The 17710-nt window shown below is 33.6% G+C and overlaps 1 protein-coding gene and 1 pseudogene across 1 annotated transcript; both read left to right on the top strand.

Annotated features, from left to right (window-relative positions):
- Positions 1 to 1699: 1699 nt before the first annotated feature.
- LOC122724915 lies at positions 1700 to 8706 on the top strand (annotated as a pseudogene).
- Positions 8707 to 13371: 4665 nt separating this feature from the next.
- Positions 13372 to 16625, top strand: LOC110625097 (receptor-like protein 9DC3). The gene is given in 3 exon segments (XM_043961287.1): positions 13372 to 14660; positions 14802 to 16425; positions 16522 to 16625. Coding segments are annotated over 2 exon segments (2802 nt in total). The 5' UTR covers positions 13372 to 13463; the 3' UTR covers positions 16407 to 16425; positions 16522 to 16625.
- Positions 16626 to 17710: the final 1085 nt, after the last annotated feature.

The following is a 17710-nucleotide window of genomic DNA, read 5'->3' on the forward strand; positions in this document are numbered from 1 at the left end:
GTGAGACTAATGCAATCAACCTACTATAATCATCATGATGCATGAATCATGCTAAAAATATCCATTTGCTCATATTAAAACGTTAAAGTTAGTCCCACTCACCTCTGGCTGTCTCTGTATAGACTCTGCAGGTTCTGTAGCAGTGCTCATTGCTAACCACTCTGGTTCCTCTGATCTGTTCCTACACAGATGGACATCAATGAGGGACCAAACCAACTCTAGAACATCTCTATAAACTCCCCCAGAAGCCCTCTAAAAGAACCTAAAACAAACACATATAGCATGCAAAGAAAGGCTGGACAGGACACTTTCGGCGGCAGGTTCGGCGGCCGAAAGTCCTGTCCAGAGACGAAACTCGCCTACTTTCGGCGGCCGAATCCACTACCTTCGGCGGCCAAAAGTCCTCTTACTACCCTTCGGGGGCACCTTTGGCAGCCGAATGTCTCGTCCAGAGACGAAACTCAACATTCGGCGGCACTTTCGGCGGCCGAACCTTGCCTCCAGAGACGAAAGTCCAATTTTTCGGAAGCAAGCTTTGGCAGCCGAAACTGCCTCCACAAGGGGTTCGGCGGCCGAACCTTCCTTCGGCGGCCGAACCTGGCTTGGCCACAAGGGCAGAGACTTGCTCTGCTTCATGCAAACTTTGCCCCAAACTTACACAACATGCATATCAACTACTCCCAACTAGCATATACGTATATATATGCACCAAGGGGTCCAAAACTATCTTAAAACCCCAAACAAACACATCAAACAACACATAAACATACATGATCATGCCAAACTCACCAAAACCCCCCATAAACCTAAACATGCATACTACCCATACAAACTTCATAAAACCTTCAAAAACCATCATAGAAGCTTAGGATCTTCACTTACCTCTTAAAGAACTTGAGGATGAAGAATCCTAACGTGGAGTTATGAGAAAAATCTCTCCCAAAGCTCCAAACTTCCAAACTTTGCTCTTTTTGCTAAAAACCTTCAAAACATCCCAAAACCATTAAAACCTTGGAAGATTTGATGAAAAACATCAAAAACATGGAAGTCAACTTGGAGAGGGTTAGGACTCACCTCTGGCTGCTGGTGAAGGAGAAAATATCTCCTCTCACCGACCTGTGGTCCTTTTATAGGTGGCTGGCCAAACCACCTTCGGCAGCCGAACGTGCTCCCTAAACCATGCAAGGTTCGGCGGCCGAAAGTTACCTTCGGCGGCCGAACTTGCTATATTCTCCCTTGTTGCTTTTCATTCAAAAACTCATCTCCTTTAAACACTTAAAACATTAAATCCATCTTAAAAACACTTAGAACACACATAATACCCTTCTAGAGAGTTCCGACACTCAAGATTCCACCGGACTACAGGAATTCCGATGCCGGACTCTAGCCGGGTATTACAATAATGACATGATGATCTTTTTAAGCAAATATTAGTGAAAATAAATGTCATATAAATTATATTTCATTTGTTATACGTAAATATGAGTAGTTAGAATAATATTATGATAAATTCATTTAATAAAAATATTAATTTTAAAATTTAATAAAAATTTATAATTATTTAAAATTAAATTTAATTTAAAAATATATAAGTATGAACACATTTACTTGCGAAAAAGATAAGTCAAGTCGCTGCCAAGAATACTAATTATTTTCCCACATTCATAATATTATAAATTCTAAATGCTTGCCCTGATTTTTTAATACCTCAAAGTTCCCAACTTTTTAGCTTTCTTCAACAGAATGGCTAGTCTAGTATGGCTTGCTAGCTTTCTCCTTTTGTTTCACTTTCATTTTCAAGCTTCAGTTTCCTTTTCTTTGAATTCCAACTCTTCAGCAATGTTGTGCCAACGAGACCAGAGTCTTGCCCTGCTCCAATTCAAGAAAACCTTTTCCATTGCAAAGGCTGTCTTTGTCTCTCCTTATTCTCCCAAGCCGGCTCTCTTGACAAAGTATTGGAAAGAGGGCACTGATTGCTGTTGGTGGGATGGGATTACATGTGATATGGAAACGGGTAATGTAATTGGCCTTCACCTTTCTAATAGCTTCTTGTATGGTCCTATCTATTCTAACAATCCTCTTTTCTCTCTTCGCCATCTCCGAAAACTCGACTTGTCTTTTAATGATTTCAACCACTCTCGAATTGTTCCCCAGTTTGGCCAGTTTTCCAAGTTAACACATCTTAATCTAAGCTATTCTCGTTTTGTGGGTCAAATTCCTTCAGAAATTACTTACCTGTCAGGTTTGCTATCTCTTGATCTTTCTTGGAATAATGGTTTGATATCAGAAACCACTATTTTTACCAAGCTTGTTCAAAACCTAACCCAATTACGGGAATTGGACTTGAGTGATGTAAACATGTCTGTGGTTGCACCTAGTTCCTTGATGAATTTGTCTTCTTCTTTGACATCTCTCAAACTTGAAATCTGTGAAATGCAAGGAAAAATCCCCGATATCAGTCGTCTATCTAAATTGGTTTCACTTGATCTTTCTTGGAATTATGGTGGTTTGTCAATAGAACCAATGATTTTTGACAAGCTTGTTAGAAATCTAACCGAGATAAGAGAATTGCACTTGAGTTGGGTAAATATGTCCATGGTTGAACCTAGTTCTTTGATGAATATCTCTTCTTATTTATCATCACTTGAACTTCCATATTGTGAATTGAAAGGGAAATTTCCAGACAACATAATTCAACGATCAAACCTCCAACTGCTTGATTTATTCGGTAATGAAGATCTCAACGGTTCCTTACCTCGGCATAACTGGAATAATTCTCTCAGGTCTTTGTCTCTTTCTTTTACACAATTTCCAATTTATTTGGACTATGATTTTATCAGTAATTTGAAGTCTTTAGAAACTTTGGGGCTCAGCAGCTGCAATTTTAGAGTTTCAAATTTGGAATTGTTGGGTAAATTTACTCGACTCGTTAAGTTGAGTATCTCCTTCAATAATTTCAGTGGTTAAATTCCATCTTCACTTGGAAGTCTTAAGCGGCTCTTTTATTTAGGCCTTTCCTACAACAATTTCAGTGGTGAGATTCCCTCTTCTTTTAAAAACCTTAAACAACTTCAGATTTTGCGGCTCCAAAATAACCATTGTAGTGGTCCAATTCCTCATTATTTTACAAACTTCACACTGCTTTATTTTTTAGATTTATCAAATAATAAATTCACAGGCCCCATCCCTTTCCAAGTAGGCGGGTTTTCAAGTATAAATTACCTACGTTTATCTAATAACTTATTAAATGCAACAATACCACCCTCTGTGTTTATCCTACCTCAGTTGCGCTCTTTATTCCTCGACAATAACCAGCTCACCGGTCGTTTAGGTCCATTCCAAGAAAATCCATTGGTTCATATTGATTTGAGAAATAACAAGTTGTATGGCTTCATTCCGAGCTCAATTTTCAAACTTGTGGACTTGAATGTTCTCATTCTTTCATCCAATAAATTGATAGGAGAAGTTTCTTCAGCAGTTTGCAAACTAAACTCTCTCCAAATTCTTGACTTGTCAAACAACAGTTTGAACGGCTTCATCCCACAATGTTTGGGAAATTTCAGCAATGATCTCTTGGTGCTGCATTTGGGCATGAACAATTTCCAAGGAACCATCCCTGAGACGTTCTCAGCAAGAGGCAGCTTGAGATATTTGAACTTCAATGGCAATCAATTGCAAAGGAGAATCCCTCTGTCCATTTCTAATTGTAGAAATTTGGAGATTTTAGATCTTGGAAACAATAATATAGATGACTCATTCCCCCATTTCTTGGAAACTCTTCCGGAGCTGCAAATTCTAATTCTGAAATCCAATAAACTCCATGGATTTGTGAAAGGGTCCTCTACCAATTATTCCTTCTCAAAGCTGCGAATGTTTGACCTCTCCGATAACATGTTGAGCGGGCCATTACCTTCAGGGTATTTCAATAATTTCAAAGCAATGATGAACTTTGATGTGAAGATGGAGTACATGGGGCAACCAAACTATTCTTACCATTATTCTGTGAGTCTGACACTCAAAGGAGTTGAGATTGAGTTGGTGAGAATCCAAACATTTCTTACAACCATTGATTTGTCAGGCAACAAATTCACAGGGGAGATCCCACAGTCTATTGGAAAGCTTAAAGCACTTAAGTTGCTCAACTTGTCTCACAATCAACTCACGGGCAATATTCAACCATCATTGAGGGAATTGTCCAATTTGGAATCACTAGACCTCTCTTCAAATTTTCTTGTTGGAAGGATTCCTATGCAGTTGACAGATTTAACATTTCTGCAAGTATTTCGGGTTTCAGATAATCGACTTGAAGGACCCATACCTGAAGGAAAGCAGTTCAACACATTTGATAAAAGTTCATATGAAGGAAATTTGGGATTGTGTGGATTTCCACTAGAAAAATGCAATAATGGGGAGAGGCAAAAACCAGAAATATCCAAGGAAGATGATACCAATTCTAAATTTGGATTTGGGTGGCAACCTGTAGTGGCAGGGTATGTATAATTGAGGTTTTATTCTCGATCCTTCATTTAAAAATCATATTTAAGAGAAATGTATAATTTAGTTTTGAAAAATAAAACTTGTAATGGGAGTTTTTCTTTTTGTAATTTTTATGTTGGGTTAATTTTTATTGTTTAAGAATGGAAAAATTTTATGAAATTATGTAAAAATTTTAAACAGAAAAATTATTTCTTGATCTATTGATTTTAGGGGTGAGCATTCGGTCGGTTCGATTTTAAATCAAACCGAACTGAATAAATCAAAAATTAAAATTTTAGTATTTATAAAAATCAAACCAAACTAATTTTGGTCAATAATCGAATCAAATTGAATCAGTCTGATTCAGTTCGATTTGATCAATTTCGATTTTTAATAAATTTTTTATTTTTATACTTTATTTTTAATATTTTAAAATTTAATTAAAATATTTTAATTTTAATATGATCTAATTTCTCAATATTATTGAAAATAACATATTATTATCATTAATTAATCGGTTCGGTTCAATTTTTTTGATTTTTTTAATCAAAACTGAACCGAACTGAAATAATCAAAATTTTTAAAATTAAAAACCGAACTGAAATGAATAAAAAATTAAACTAAAATTTCAAATTAATTCGATTCGATCGATTTTTTCGATTTGAACTTAATACTCTCACCTCTAATTAATTTAATGGTTTTAAAAATAAAACTTTTTGAATATTTTTAAAAATTTCCAATAACTATATTTCAACTTTTTAGTCAAAAATAAAATTTTATTTATATCTGGATTACCAAAAAAAATATTTATATCAGTTTCAATTTCCTAATTCACTCTCATCAATAAATAAAAAGAATTGTTCCGAATAGAATTTCTTAAATTATCTTAATAATATAATTTTAAATTCATAGTTAAATTAAAAATCTTTACATATAAAAAGTGTATGATATTGTGAAACCGGTGAGGTTTTTTTGGTGATTTACAGTAATTTTTCTGAAATTTAATAAAATTTAAAAGTAATTATTCATTAAATTTTCAATAATAAATTAGTTTTTAAATTTATTTTTTATTTAAAATATTTTTTTATTAAAAAAATATAAATTACTGTTAATTAATTATAGATAAGAGATTTTACATTTTTTAACGATGAAAATACTTTTTTAAATGTTTATATTATTTTTATAATAGATTATTATTTTATATATTATTTTAATAATAAAAAATAAAAAATTATACTCACACGCTTAGTTTGATGATACGTGTATTTTATAATAAGTGTTTGAATAAATCAAAGAGATTTTAAATTCTACTTATTCTTAATCTCCAATTCTCAATTTAAAAATAAAAAAGTATTATTTTAAATTTTAAAAATCGAGTGAATTTATGAATTTTATTCATTATTTTTCTTATTTATTGTTATAATAAATAATTTTATTTTTAAAATATAAATTTAATATTTAGTAAGTATAAAAATATAAATATAAAATTTTTTATACTTAATTAAAATTAAAAATTAATTTTTGTACTCACATTTTATAGTCAGAGTATGTTTAAATTGATTTTTATAAGTATAGAAATTTTTATAATTATAGAGAATTGATTTTTATATTTTAAATATTAAATTTAATTATAACGATAATAAAAAAAATAATGGACACTAATTTTTGAAAATTAAAATAATAATTTCTCAATTTTTTATATTAAAATAATAAATAAAAATAATTTTTTATTAAAAAAGAAAATATTAACTTCTTAAAAAAGTATTTTAGTTATTAAAAAATTTAAATTTTATAATCAATGGTCAATTAATAGTAATTTATATTTTTTATTAATGAAATAATTATTTTATTATATTTTTTTTGGCAGCTACAGGACAAACTACTTCATTTTGATAGTATTCGTTCTGGGTAAGCCAAGGAAGCACAGATATTAGTAAATTAAATTATGAGTTTTGGGTTCTAATTCATTTCTGTAATTAGGAGTAGTTTTTGTTGTATTTTGGTTTCAGGGGTTGCATGTCTCACAAGGCCGATGGCTATTCTTGCTGCTGCTTTGACAGCTTTAAGCTTTGCTTTTCTTAATGATAGGTATTCTACTTTCATTATTGAATCTTTGATTTTCTTATGGTTGTCTAATGCTTCAATTGTATGGTTTCCCTCTTTGGTTTTCTAAAAATGACATTAGTAGTTCTAAAATTTGTTGGATCTTGTATGAGGGTGGGTGGTAATCATTTGTGTTATTCACAAAGTACAAATTTACCTTATGTTATTCATACGTAGCAGTGTGGGTTTTCCCTTCGAAGGTAGGTTGAATTAAGGTATAACTTCATGCTACTGAAATTGATTTTGCTGTTGCATGTCAAAAGAATTAAAGATATGCCTTTAGAAACATCTAAGTTGTTACTCTTGTGTCATAGAGTATATGTGCATGTAAATCGTTGAAGACTCATGCTTAAAGTCGATGTAAAAGCTTGGGTATTTTGCGAGCCAGTCAATAGAGAGGTGATCACTCAATGATCACTGCGTTGGTTTGTTTAGTTACTTAAAATGCCTTGTCTACTTTTTAGCTTGTAATCTGAGTATGAGATAAGCGTGGGCTGTCTTACTTGCAATCAAGAAATTACAAAGAGAAGCATGGAGAAAATAACTTGACAATTTTATTATTTGGAGCTATATATTTACTTAATCAGACATCCCATTTCATAATGCTTTTTTTGTTAAGGCCATAGCACAGATGCGTTTCTTCTTTGTTGAATCATGTGTTTATTCCCCATGTTTTTGCCATGTTATTTTCAAAGCATGGAAGTTAATCTACTGTAGAAAGATAATATTTTGTTATATTTCACGATAGAGATTATAATCTATTTATGCATGAGAGACGGCATCTAAACAGGAAGGAAAATCAAGTATATAATTATATGATCCTTAAGATTAAGCAATTGACCATCTATCAATATTTACTTCCTATATTAATATATTTATTTCCTATAACCTATATTAACATATTTACTTCCTAAAACCTATAACACTCCTACTCAAGTTGGAGAATAAATGTTAATCATGGCCAACTTGTTACATATATAATCAACTTCAGCCATAAAAACAACCAATCCAAAACAATCAAAATAAACAAAGGATTAGAAGAACTGAATTCGTGAACAGTACCCGACGAACAGTGCCCGATGAACAAAGCCCTAAGTCTCCAAATGTTACCCTTATTGATAACCTAAATAAACAGAGTTCTAAGTTTTCAAATGTTACCCTTTATGGGTAACCCAAATAAATAAAGTCCTAAATCTCCAAATGTTACCATTTATGAGTAATCCAAATGAACAGAGGTCTAAGCCTCCAAATATTACCATTTATGGATAATCCAAATAAACAGAGTTTTAAGTCGCTCTGATACCATGTAAAAAGATAATATTTTGTTCTATTTCACAATAGAGATTATAATCTATTTATGCATGAGAGACAGTATCTAAACAGGAAGGAAAATCAAGTATATGATTATACAATCCCTAAAATTAAGCAACTGACTCATCTATCAATATTTACTTCCTATAACCTATATTAACTTATCTACTTCCTATAACCTATAACATTTACCAACTCTACCCCATGACCTGGCATGTAGGATATGCATATGCCTTTAACTTGTTCTTAAGTTTGCAGTGGATAGAGACTCTATTTTTCCTATTTTTTGGTGCTGAAGGTTTATTTTTCAGTTTTGCAGCTACTTTCAGTGAAAAGGTGACTAGAACAGTAAGAAAGTTCTCTCCACATTTGGCAGCAAAGATGAGGCCTCCTCACATGTTAGTTGATGCTCAGTTGCTTTTCTATGTTTGTTTGTCGATTGGATAGAAATTGCGCTTACCACACTTGTATTTACAGGCCTGTCATTCGTGGCCGTCCTTCATCCAAAAAATCAGTATACATCTGTGGCCAACCTCGTGGGGTGTTTGTCTTTTTATTCTCAGCTGGTATTTAGATTTCTCAAAACTTTATTCTCAATCAGTAGTTCAGTACTGATCTGTAATGGTTCTATGAATTTTGCCTGATCAAATGATTTTGTTTTCTCAGCCAGTTTTATTCTGTGCTTCACTTCTGGCACTCTGCTGTTTGTTTTATGGGCATTTGGCATTGGCCTCCTTGGTAAATTCTTCATCCTATATATAATGCTTTGAATAATTCTTTGATGTAGGACTATTTAGACTCCGTCAAGAGTTGTAATCAATATTGTTTGGTTAAGACGAAATAAGAGAAAAGATAGGCTAAAAGACGAAAAGTCTTATTGAAATTTCTTAAAAATTGGAAAGTTAGTTTCTAATAACCAAGGGAGGCTATTTATAATAGAAATAAAATCCTAATATGCAAAAATAATTCTAATCCTAATAGGAGTTTAAAATCCTAATAGCCAAGGGAGGCTATTTACAATAGAAATAAAATCCTAATATGCAAAAATAATCATAATCCTAATAGGAGTCTAAAATCCTAATAGCCAAGGGAGGCTATTTACAATAAAAATAAAATCCCAATATGCAAAAATAATCCTAATCCTAATAGGAGTCTAACTGTTCCATATCATTCCCTTCCACTTGTAAAGAACTCGACCTCGAGTTCAATATGAAAAACAAAACCCTAATATGAAAAATTATGAAAATACCCAAAATATCAAAAAAAAAAAAAATTAGAATGCAAAAGTTAGCCTCGGTCTAAATCTGCCGTAAAATCCAAGCCTAGTTGCTCCATATCATTTCCTTCTACTTGTAAACAACTCGTCCTAGAGTTGTCATCAGCAGGGTAGTACTGAAATAGATCTGCCATATTAAACGTCTTGGAAATTTTCATCTCATGTGGGAGATCAAGAATATAGGCATTGTCATTGATATTCTGAATGATTCGGAATGGACCAATCTTCTTGGCGTCAAGCTTTTTCTGTCCTCCACCACGCTCCTTGCTTAAATACACCATAATTTGGTCATCGACATTGAAGGACTTGAAACGCCTATGTTCATCAACTGTAACTTTATATTTGTCATTGGCTTTTGTAAGGTATTGTTGTATCTGTTTGAAAACATCCACGTGCTGCTTTGCCAAGTTGCTTGCGGTAATACTGTTGTGAGAACCTGTGGGAAAGGCAATAAGATCAACTGTATACTCTGGGACTTTCCTGTACACAACAACAAACGGTGACATCTTTGCGGAGCTATGGGCAACATTATTGTAAGCAAATTCTACCTGGTCTTGGAGGATTTCACTCTCCTTTGGACTCATCTCGTAATGAGGCAGATTCGATAACTTTGATCTAGGAATGAGATCAATCTGATGTTGGATATCCTGCGGAGGTGGAAGCTTGGGTGATTCCTCCACTATCTTAGGAAACTCCTTCAACAGCTCTTTGACGAGTGGTGGTAAAGGTGGTGCATCCTCAATTGTACTTTTTTCTCTCACCAATAAAACTAGTGTGCCTCCAGATTTCTCAACTGCGTCTGATAGCTTATGCACTCCCGTAGGAATAGCAACATCATTCTTCTCTTCCACTTTAGAATGTTTCGCAGAACTGGAAGGCAAGATAGTAATCTTCTTTTGATTCCACATGAACATGTATGAATTTTCCTTCCCCTTATGCAAAGCACCAACATCGAACTGCCAAGGATGACCTAGCAAAATTCCACAGCAATCCATATCCACAACATCACAATTAACAAGTTCAGTATAAGATTTACCAATCAAGATAGGCACGCTGCAAATTCTGTTGACCTCAATTGTCGGACCTTCCTTAATCCATCCGACTTTGTATGGCGAAGGATGCGGCTGTGTAGGCAACTGCAATTTCTCCACCAATTGCTTAGCTATCAGATTCTCACAACTGCAGCTATCTATAATTAGCCTGCAAATTGCCTCTCCTACTCGATATTTTGCCTGGAAAATCTTCCTCCTTTGCGTCTCATCCTCCTGTTTTGTTGAACATAAGATGTTCTTCACCATATAGGTGACTTTAGTATTGGCGGCCATAAGATTGGCGACTGGTTGGGGGTGTGCGGCGGCGGCGGGTTGATGGGTTCCCTGCTGCAGGGTCAGTTGTCCGATCATCTCCCTCAATTCTGCCAAAGATGCCTCAATCGCAGCAAGTCGCGCCTCTTGGTTATCTGCCATGGTCGAACTTCGCTCTGATACCAATCTGATGTAGGACTATTAATCAAGCATAATTTAGCCACATTTTTATTATATTTATTACTGTTTATTTACACATTATTTAGCTTAATTTATGGTTTTTACCTTGCTTTTACAGAAAAGGAAGAAATTGGAAAAATGGAGAAAAAGTGCAGAAAATGACAGAAAAGTGATTGGGTCAGTGATTTGCCCAAATCACTGCCCAGATCAAGCTGAAGCAAAAACCTGGAGGCAACAGGCAGAAGTGATATGGGCAAGTGATCTGCCCAAATCACTCGCAGAAACTGGCCAAATCACTCGCAGAGACAGAGACAGAAACTGGACTGAATCCCAGAGAGCGATTGGGGCAGATTGGGCAAGTGATTTGCCCAAATCACTCGCAGAAACTGCCAAAATCACCTTGACAGCAGAAATTAACAGCAGAGGCGGGAAAACAGCAGGGAACCAAATTTCGAATTTTCAGAAGTCCAAATCCAACTCAATCACTACCAACACAATTCCAAGAGCCACGAAAGAGTTTCTCACCTAAGGAATTCCAGTTGTAATTAAATTCAACATCAAAAGAGGAATCACAAGCCAAATTAAAAAGGGATTTCAAAACCCTAGAAGGATGGAATTCTTCAGCTATAAAAGAGCAACCTCCAAACCAGCAAAGGGCATCTTCTGATCAGCTACTCAGCATCTTCTCCCCTCGCCAGAAACCCTGCAGCTTCTTTCCTTTTCCTTTCTTTTCATCTTTTGTTCATTTAGTCCACCATGAGTGGCTAATTTCCTTTCTTTTCTAGTTGAACTTGAGGAAATTCAGTTTGTGATGAATTGGGAGATTTAAAACTCCATTGTTAAAACTCTTATTTGCTTTCAATATTTATGCAATTTGATCTATCCATAATTATTACTTAGCTTTTAGAATCAATAAGGGCCCATTGCTTTTAAATTGCTTAAGTAATATTGTTTGGATGATTTAGGTCCGTAATTGCTTAGGTTGTTCAAATACACATTTAATCAAGTTGCATAATCTAAACTTGACCACGCGGTTGGCAATGATAGAATTGGGTTTCTCTAAGTCTTAATACAGTCAACAGTTGTTCGATGCTACAATGCCCCAAGGACGTTCCTTGGCAATTTGTTGATTAGTGTTTGATTAGCGAACGTTTCCTAATCAAACTAGAACTAAGGAGGAATTTGGATTGTGAGAAGCGTCTTCCACAACCAAAACTAATTTATTGAAATAAAGCAAGAGTCTTAGATAATCAATGATCAATTCTGAACAAACTGAGATATACTCATACTTCAACTAGAATCCCTCTCCCATTGAGATTTTCATTCATTTAAATTATTGCTTTCTTTTGCTGTTCAATATTAATTCATCAAATCAAACCCCCCTCTTTTAATTATTTGTTATTTACTTATCTTGGTCTTTATTAGGAAGATCTTTAGTGTCAATTCCCTGTAGTTCGACCCTATTGCCACTATCTGCAAATTTAATTGTTGATTGATAATAGGTTTATTTTTTACGGTTTCGACAACTGCTTATCAAAAATTGGCGCCGTTGCCGGGGAATTGATTTAAACTAACGTATTTTCCTTTTATGACCAGGGCTAATCGTAAAGAAGCTCTTCTTTACGATCCTGAAATTGAATGCACTGCCAAGACCTTACAAGCATGGCTACGGTAAGTATGTCTTTTCTCTCTTCTCAAATTTCTGAACTAACCTCTATTGTGAGGAATTATGGTATAGCTCAAGCTCAACAAGTTCAACAACTTTAGCGAAACAGACCATGTGAGATTTGCACATATGTAGGACACCCAACTGATCGATGTCCTACTCTTTATGTGGATTACCAGCAAGTACATGCCTTTGGAGGATTCAATAGCCAACCAAGACATGATCCCTACCTTGATACCTACAATCCATGTTGGAGAGACCACCCGAATTATGACTATGCAAGGGCTAACTACTACCAAAACTATCAAGCCCAAGCAACACCTCAAAACTCCAATATGGAACTTGAAGAGATGGTGAGGAAATTGGAAATTTCTGGGAAAATTCTCCAACAGCAAGTGGATCAAGCGGTCAATTCAATGAACGCGCACATATTAAGAAGAGAGGAAGAGCTTCAAGATCTATGGGACGATGACGAAGAAACAGACCAAGCTGTTGAGTCTGCTGCACAAATCACCACTACACTTGAAGCTGAACCAGATACCCGATTCCAGGTTACTGCAGAATTTTCTGCACCAGCAGAATTTTCTGCACCAGCAGATTTTTCTACACCTACAGATTTTGCTGATGCACCTGCTGTAGAATTTTACGCACCAGCTGTAGAATTTTAAATGCAAACTTTTTATTTTATTAATAATATTAATAAATAATGACATGAGAATCTTTCTAAGCAAATCGTCCTGAAAATAAATGTCATATAAATTATATTCCACTTGTTATGCATAAAGAACGATACAGAATCATTAATATTAGAATTTTTGAACTTTAAATTTATATACACCAAGAAATTTGAAATGCCAACAAAAACTTGTCACATTCTTGATGGCTCTATTCCAATAGAGATATCTGTTTTTTTTTTCAATATTTAATTTTTATTTTTTATATATTAAGATGTTAGGAAAAATCGACTTTGGTACCAACAAAATTACTTTAAGCGGGATTTAGCAATACTGAAAAAGATAAGTCAAGTCGCTGCCAATAAGAACGAATACTAATTATTTTTCCACATTCATAATATTATAAATACTAAATGCTTGCCCTGATTTTTTAATACCTCAAAGTTCCCAACTTTTTAGCTTTCTTCAACAGAATGGCTAGTCTAGTATGGCTTGCTAGCTTTCTCCTTTTGTTTCACTTTCATTTTCAAGCTTCAGTTTCCTTTTCTTTGAATTCCAACTCTTCAGCAATGTTGTGCCAACGAGACCAGAGTCTTGCCTTGCTCCAATTCAAGGAAACCTTTTCCATTGCAAAGGCTGTCTTTGTCCCTCCTTATTATCCCAAGCCTTATCTCAAGACAAGGTATTGGAAAGAGGGCACTGATTGCTGTTGGTGGGATGGGATTACATGTGATATGGAAACGGGTAATGTAATTGGCCTTCACCTTTCTAATAGCCTCTTGTATGGTCCTATCTATTCTAACAATCCTCTTTTCTCTCTTCGCCATCTCCGAAAACTCGACTTGTCTTTAAATGATTTCAACCACTCTCGAATTGTTCCTCAGTTTGGCCAGTTATTCAAGTTAACACATCTTAATCTAAGCTATTCTGGTTTTGTGGGTCAAATTCCTTCAGAAATTACTTACCTGTCAGGTTTGCTATCTCTTGATCTTTCTTGGAATTATGGTTTAACATCAGAAACCACTATTTTTACCAAGCTTGTTCAAAACCTAACCCAATTACGGGAATTGGACTTGAGTTTTGTAAACATGTCTGAGGTTGCACCTAGTTCCTTGATGAATTTGTCTTCTTCTTTGACATCTCTCAAACTTCACTCTTGTGAAATGCAAGGAAAAATCCCCGATATCAGTCGTCTATCTAAATTGGTTTCACTTGATCTTTCTTGGAATTATGGTGGTTTGACAATAGAACCAATGGTTTTTGACAAGCTTGTTAGAAATCTAACCAAGATAAGAGACTTAGCCTTCGGAGACGTAAACATGTCCATGGTTGAACCTAGTTCTTTAACGAATATCTCTTCACATTTATCATCACTTAGACTTGGAATTTGTGAATTGAAAGGGAAATTTCCAGACAACATTATTCAACGAACAAACCTCCAACTGCTTGATTTATTCGGTAATGAAGATCTCAACGGTTCCTTACCTAGGCATAACTGGAATAATTCTCTCAGGTCTTTGTCTCTTTCTTTTACACAATTTCCAATTTATTTGGACTATGATTTTATCAGTAATTTGAAGTCTTTAGAAACTTTGGAGCTCAGCAGCTGCAATTTTAGAGTTTCAAATTTGAAATTGTTGGGTAAGTTGACTCGACTCATTCTGTTGGATATCAACTCCAATAATTTCAATGGTCAAATTCCATCTTCACTTGGAAGTTTTAAGCGGCTCTCTTATTTATGTCTTTAAAATAATAATTTCAGTGGTCAAATTCAGATACTTAGAAGTCTTAAGCGGCTCTCTTATTTATACCTTTTCAATAATAATTTCAGTGGTCAAATTCCATCTTCACTTGGGAGTCTTAAACGACTCTTTTATTTAGACCTTTCCAATAATAATTTCAGTGGTCAAATTCCATCTTCACTTGAAAGTCTTAAGCGGCTCCCTTATTTAGACCTTTCCAATAACAATTTCAGTGGTCAAATTCCATCTTCACTTGGAAGTCTTAAGCGACTCTTTTATTTACACCTTTCCAATAACAATTTTAGTGGTGGGATTCCCTCCTCTTTTAAAAACCTTAAACAACTTTATACATTGGGGCTCCAAAATAACCAGCTCACCGGTCGTTTAGGTCCATTCCAAGACAATCCATTGAGATATATTGATTTGAGCAATAACATGTTGCATGGCTCCATTCCAAGCTCCATTTTAAAACTTGCGGACTTGAATGTTCTCATTCTTTCATCCAATAAATTGATAGGAGAAGTTTCTTCAGCAGTTTGCAAACTAAACTCTCTCCAAATTCTTGACTTGTCAAACAACAGTTTGAACGGCTTCATCCCACAATGTTTGGGAAATTTCAGCAATGATCTCTCGGTGCTGCATTTGGGCATGAACAATTTCCAAGGAACCATCCCTGAGACGTTTTCAGCAAGAGGCAGCTTGAGATATTTGAACTTCAATGGCAATCAATTGCAAAGGAGAATCCCTCTGTCCATTTCCAATTGTAGAAATTTGGAGATTTTAGATCTTGGAAACAATAATATAGATGACTCATTCCCCCATTTCTTGGAAACTCTTCCGGAGCTGCAAATTCTAATTCTGAAATCCAATAAACTCCATGGATTTGTGAAAGGGTCCTCTACCAATTATTCCTTCTCAAAGCTGCGAATGTTTGACCTCTCCGATAACATGTTGAGCGGGCCATTACCTTCAGGGTATTTCAATAATTTCAAAGCAATGATGAACTTTGATGTGAAGATGGAGTACATGGGGCAACCAAATTATTCTTACGATTATTCTGTGAGTCTGACACTCAAAGGAGTTGTGATTGAGTTGGTGAGAATCCAAACACTTCTTACAACCATTGATTTGTCAGGCAACAAATTCACAGGGGAGATCCCACAGTCTATTGGAAAGCTTAAAGCACTTAAGTTGCTCAACTTGTCTCACAATCAACTCACGGGCAATATTCAACCATCATTGAGGGAATTGTCCAATTTGGAATCACTAGACCTCTCTTCAAATTTTCTTGTTGGAAGGATTCCTATGCAGTTGACAGATTTAACATTTCTGCAAGTATTTCGGGTTTCAGATAATCGACTTGAAGGACCCATACCTGAAGGAAAGCAGTTCAACACATTTGATAAAAGTTGATATGAAGGAAATTTGGGATTGTGTGGATTTCCACTAGAAAAATGCAATAATGGGGAGAGGCAAAAACCAGAAATATCCAAGGAAGATGATTCCAATTCTAAATTTGGATTTGGGTGGCAACCTGTAGTGGCAGGGTATGGATGTGGAGTAATATTTGGTATTGCAATGGGATATCGTGTGTTTAAAACAAGAAAACCAATATGGTTTGTGAGGATAGTTGAAGGACAAAGACGTGCAAAGCCAAAAAGATTCAAAAACTAGGATTTCTTGGTATTTACAGGTAATGTTTTGTAATATCTGTTTCTTTGCATTCTTTTTAACATGAGTTTCTTACAATTCTTCTTTTTCTTTTTTCATGAAATTTCTAACATGTTAGGTAGATGAAGAATAAGTGAGCAGATGCAAAATGAAGATACAGATCGGACATGAATGCAGTGGAAAACATAGCATTATATTTCTTTTTCTTTTTTTTTTTCTTTTAAAAATATTGTCTTTTTAATATGTATAAAAAATTAAAATGAAATTATTCATCGTCACTATTTAAACTTTTACATATATATAATATATATAGAGGGAGGAGAATTAATAAAATAATCTCAATTTCAATTATTATATAATTAAAATAATTATTTCAATTTATTTAAAAATTATTTAAAATAAGAGAATTAATAAAAAGAATAATTAAATTAAATTCATGCAAAATCTTAATTTCAATTAGGAGGATAATGTGAATATATATTATGAATGACCTCTCAAAGGAGTTTATGAAATCTTTAGCAAGTCTCTTTGTGAATATATATTAATTTTTATGTTTACTTTTAATTCCATAATTAATAATAAATTTAGTATATTATCTTTAAGACATTGTATGTTATAAGATATTTAAGCAATACATTACATGAATTAAATAACTTGATGTATTATAGTATATAGTGAATATATAAACATGAAAATGTGAGACAAAATTTGAAAAAATTAATAATATTTAATTTATTAATATTATTATTTTAATTATCAAATAAAATTTAATATATAGCACTCGCATATTTAATTTAATGATAAATACATCTGAATAAATCTGAGAGATTTTAAATTTTATTATATGTCTTAAGTCTCGATTTCAAAAATTAAACAGAAAGGTATAATTTAGTTTTAAAAAATAAAACTTGTAATGGGAGTTTTTGTTAATTTTTATTGTTTAAGTTGGGAAAATTTTATGATATTATGTAAAAATTTTAAATTTAAAAATTATTTTTTTATCTATTAATTTTAGGGTGAGTATTTAGTTAGTTCGGTTTTAAATCAAGTCAAATTGAATAAATCAAAAATTAAAATTTTAGTATTTATAAAAATCAAACCAAATTGATTTTAGTTAAAAATCGAATCAAGCTGAATTAGTCTGATTCAGTTCGATTTTGTTCGATTTGATTGATTTTAATTTTTAATAAATTTTTTATATTTTATTTTTAGAATTTTAAAATTTAATTAAAATATTTTAATGATTTAATTTCTTTATATTATTAAAAATAATATATTATTATTATTAATCGGTTCGGTTCGTTTTT

Source organism: Manihot esculenta, chromosome 10, assembly GCF_001659605.2.
Source record: "Manihot esculenta cultivar AM560-2 chromosome 10, M.esculenta_v8, whole genome shotgun sequence".
Classification (NCBI taxonomy): Eukaryota; Viridiplantae; Streptophyta; class Magnoliopsida; order Malpighiales; family Euphorbiaceae; genus Manihot; species Manihot esculenta.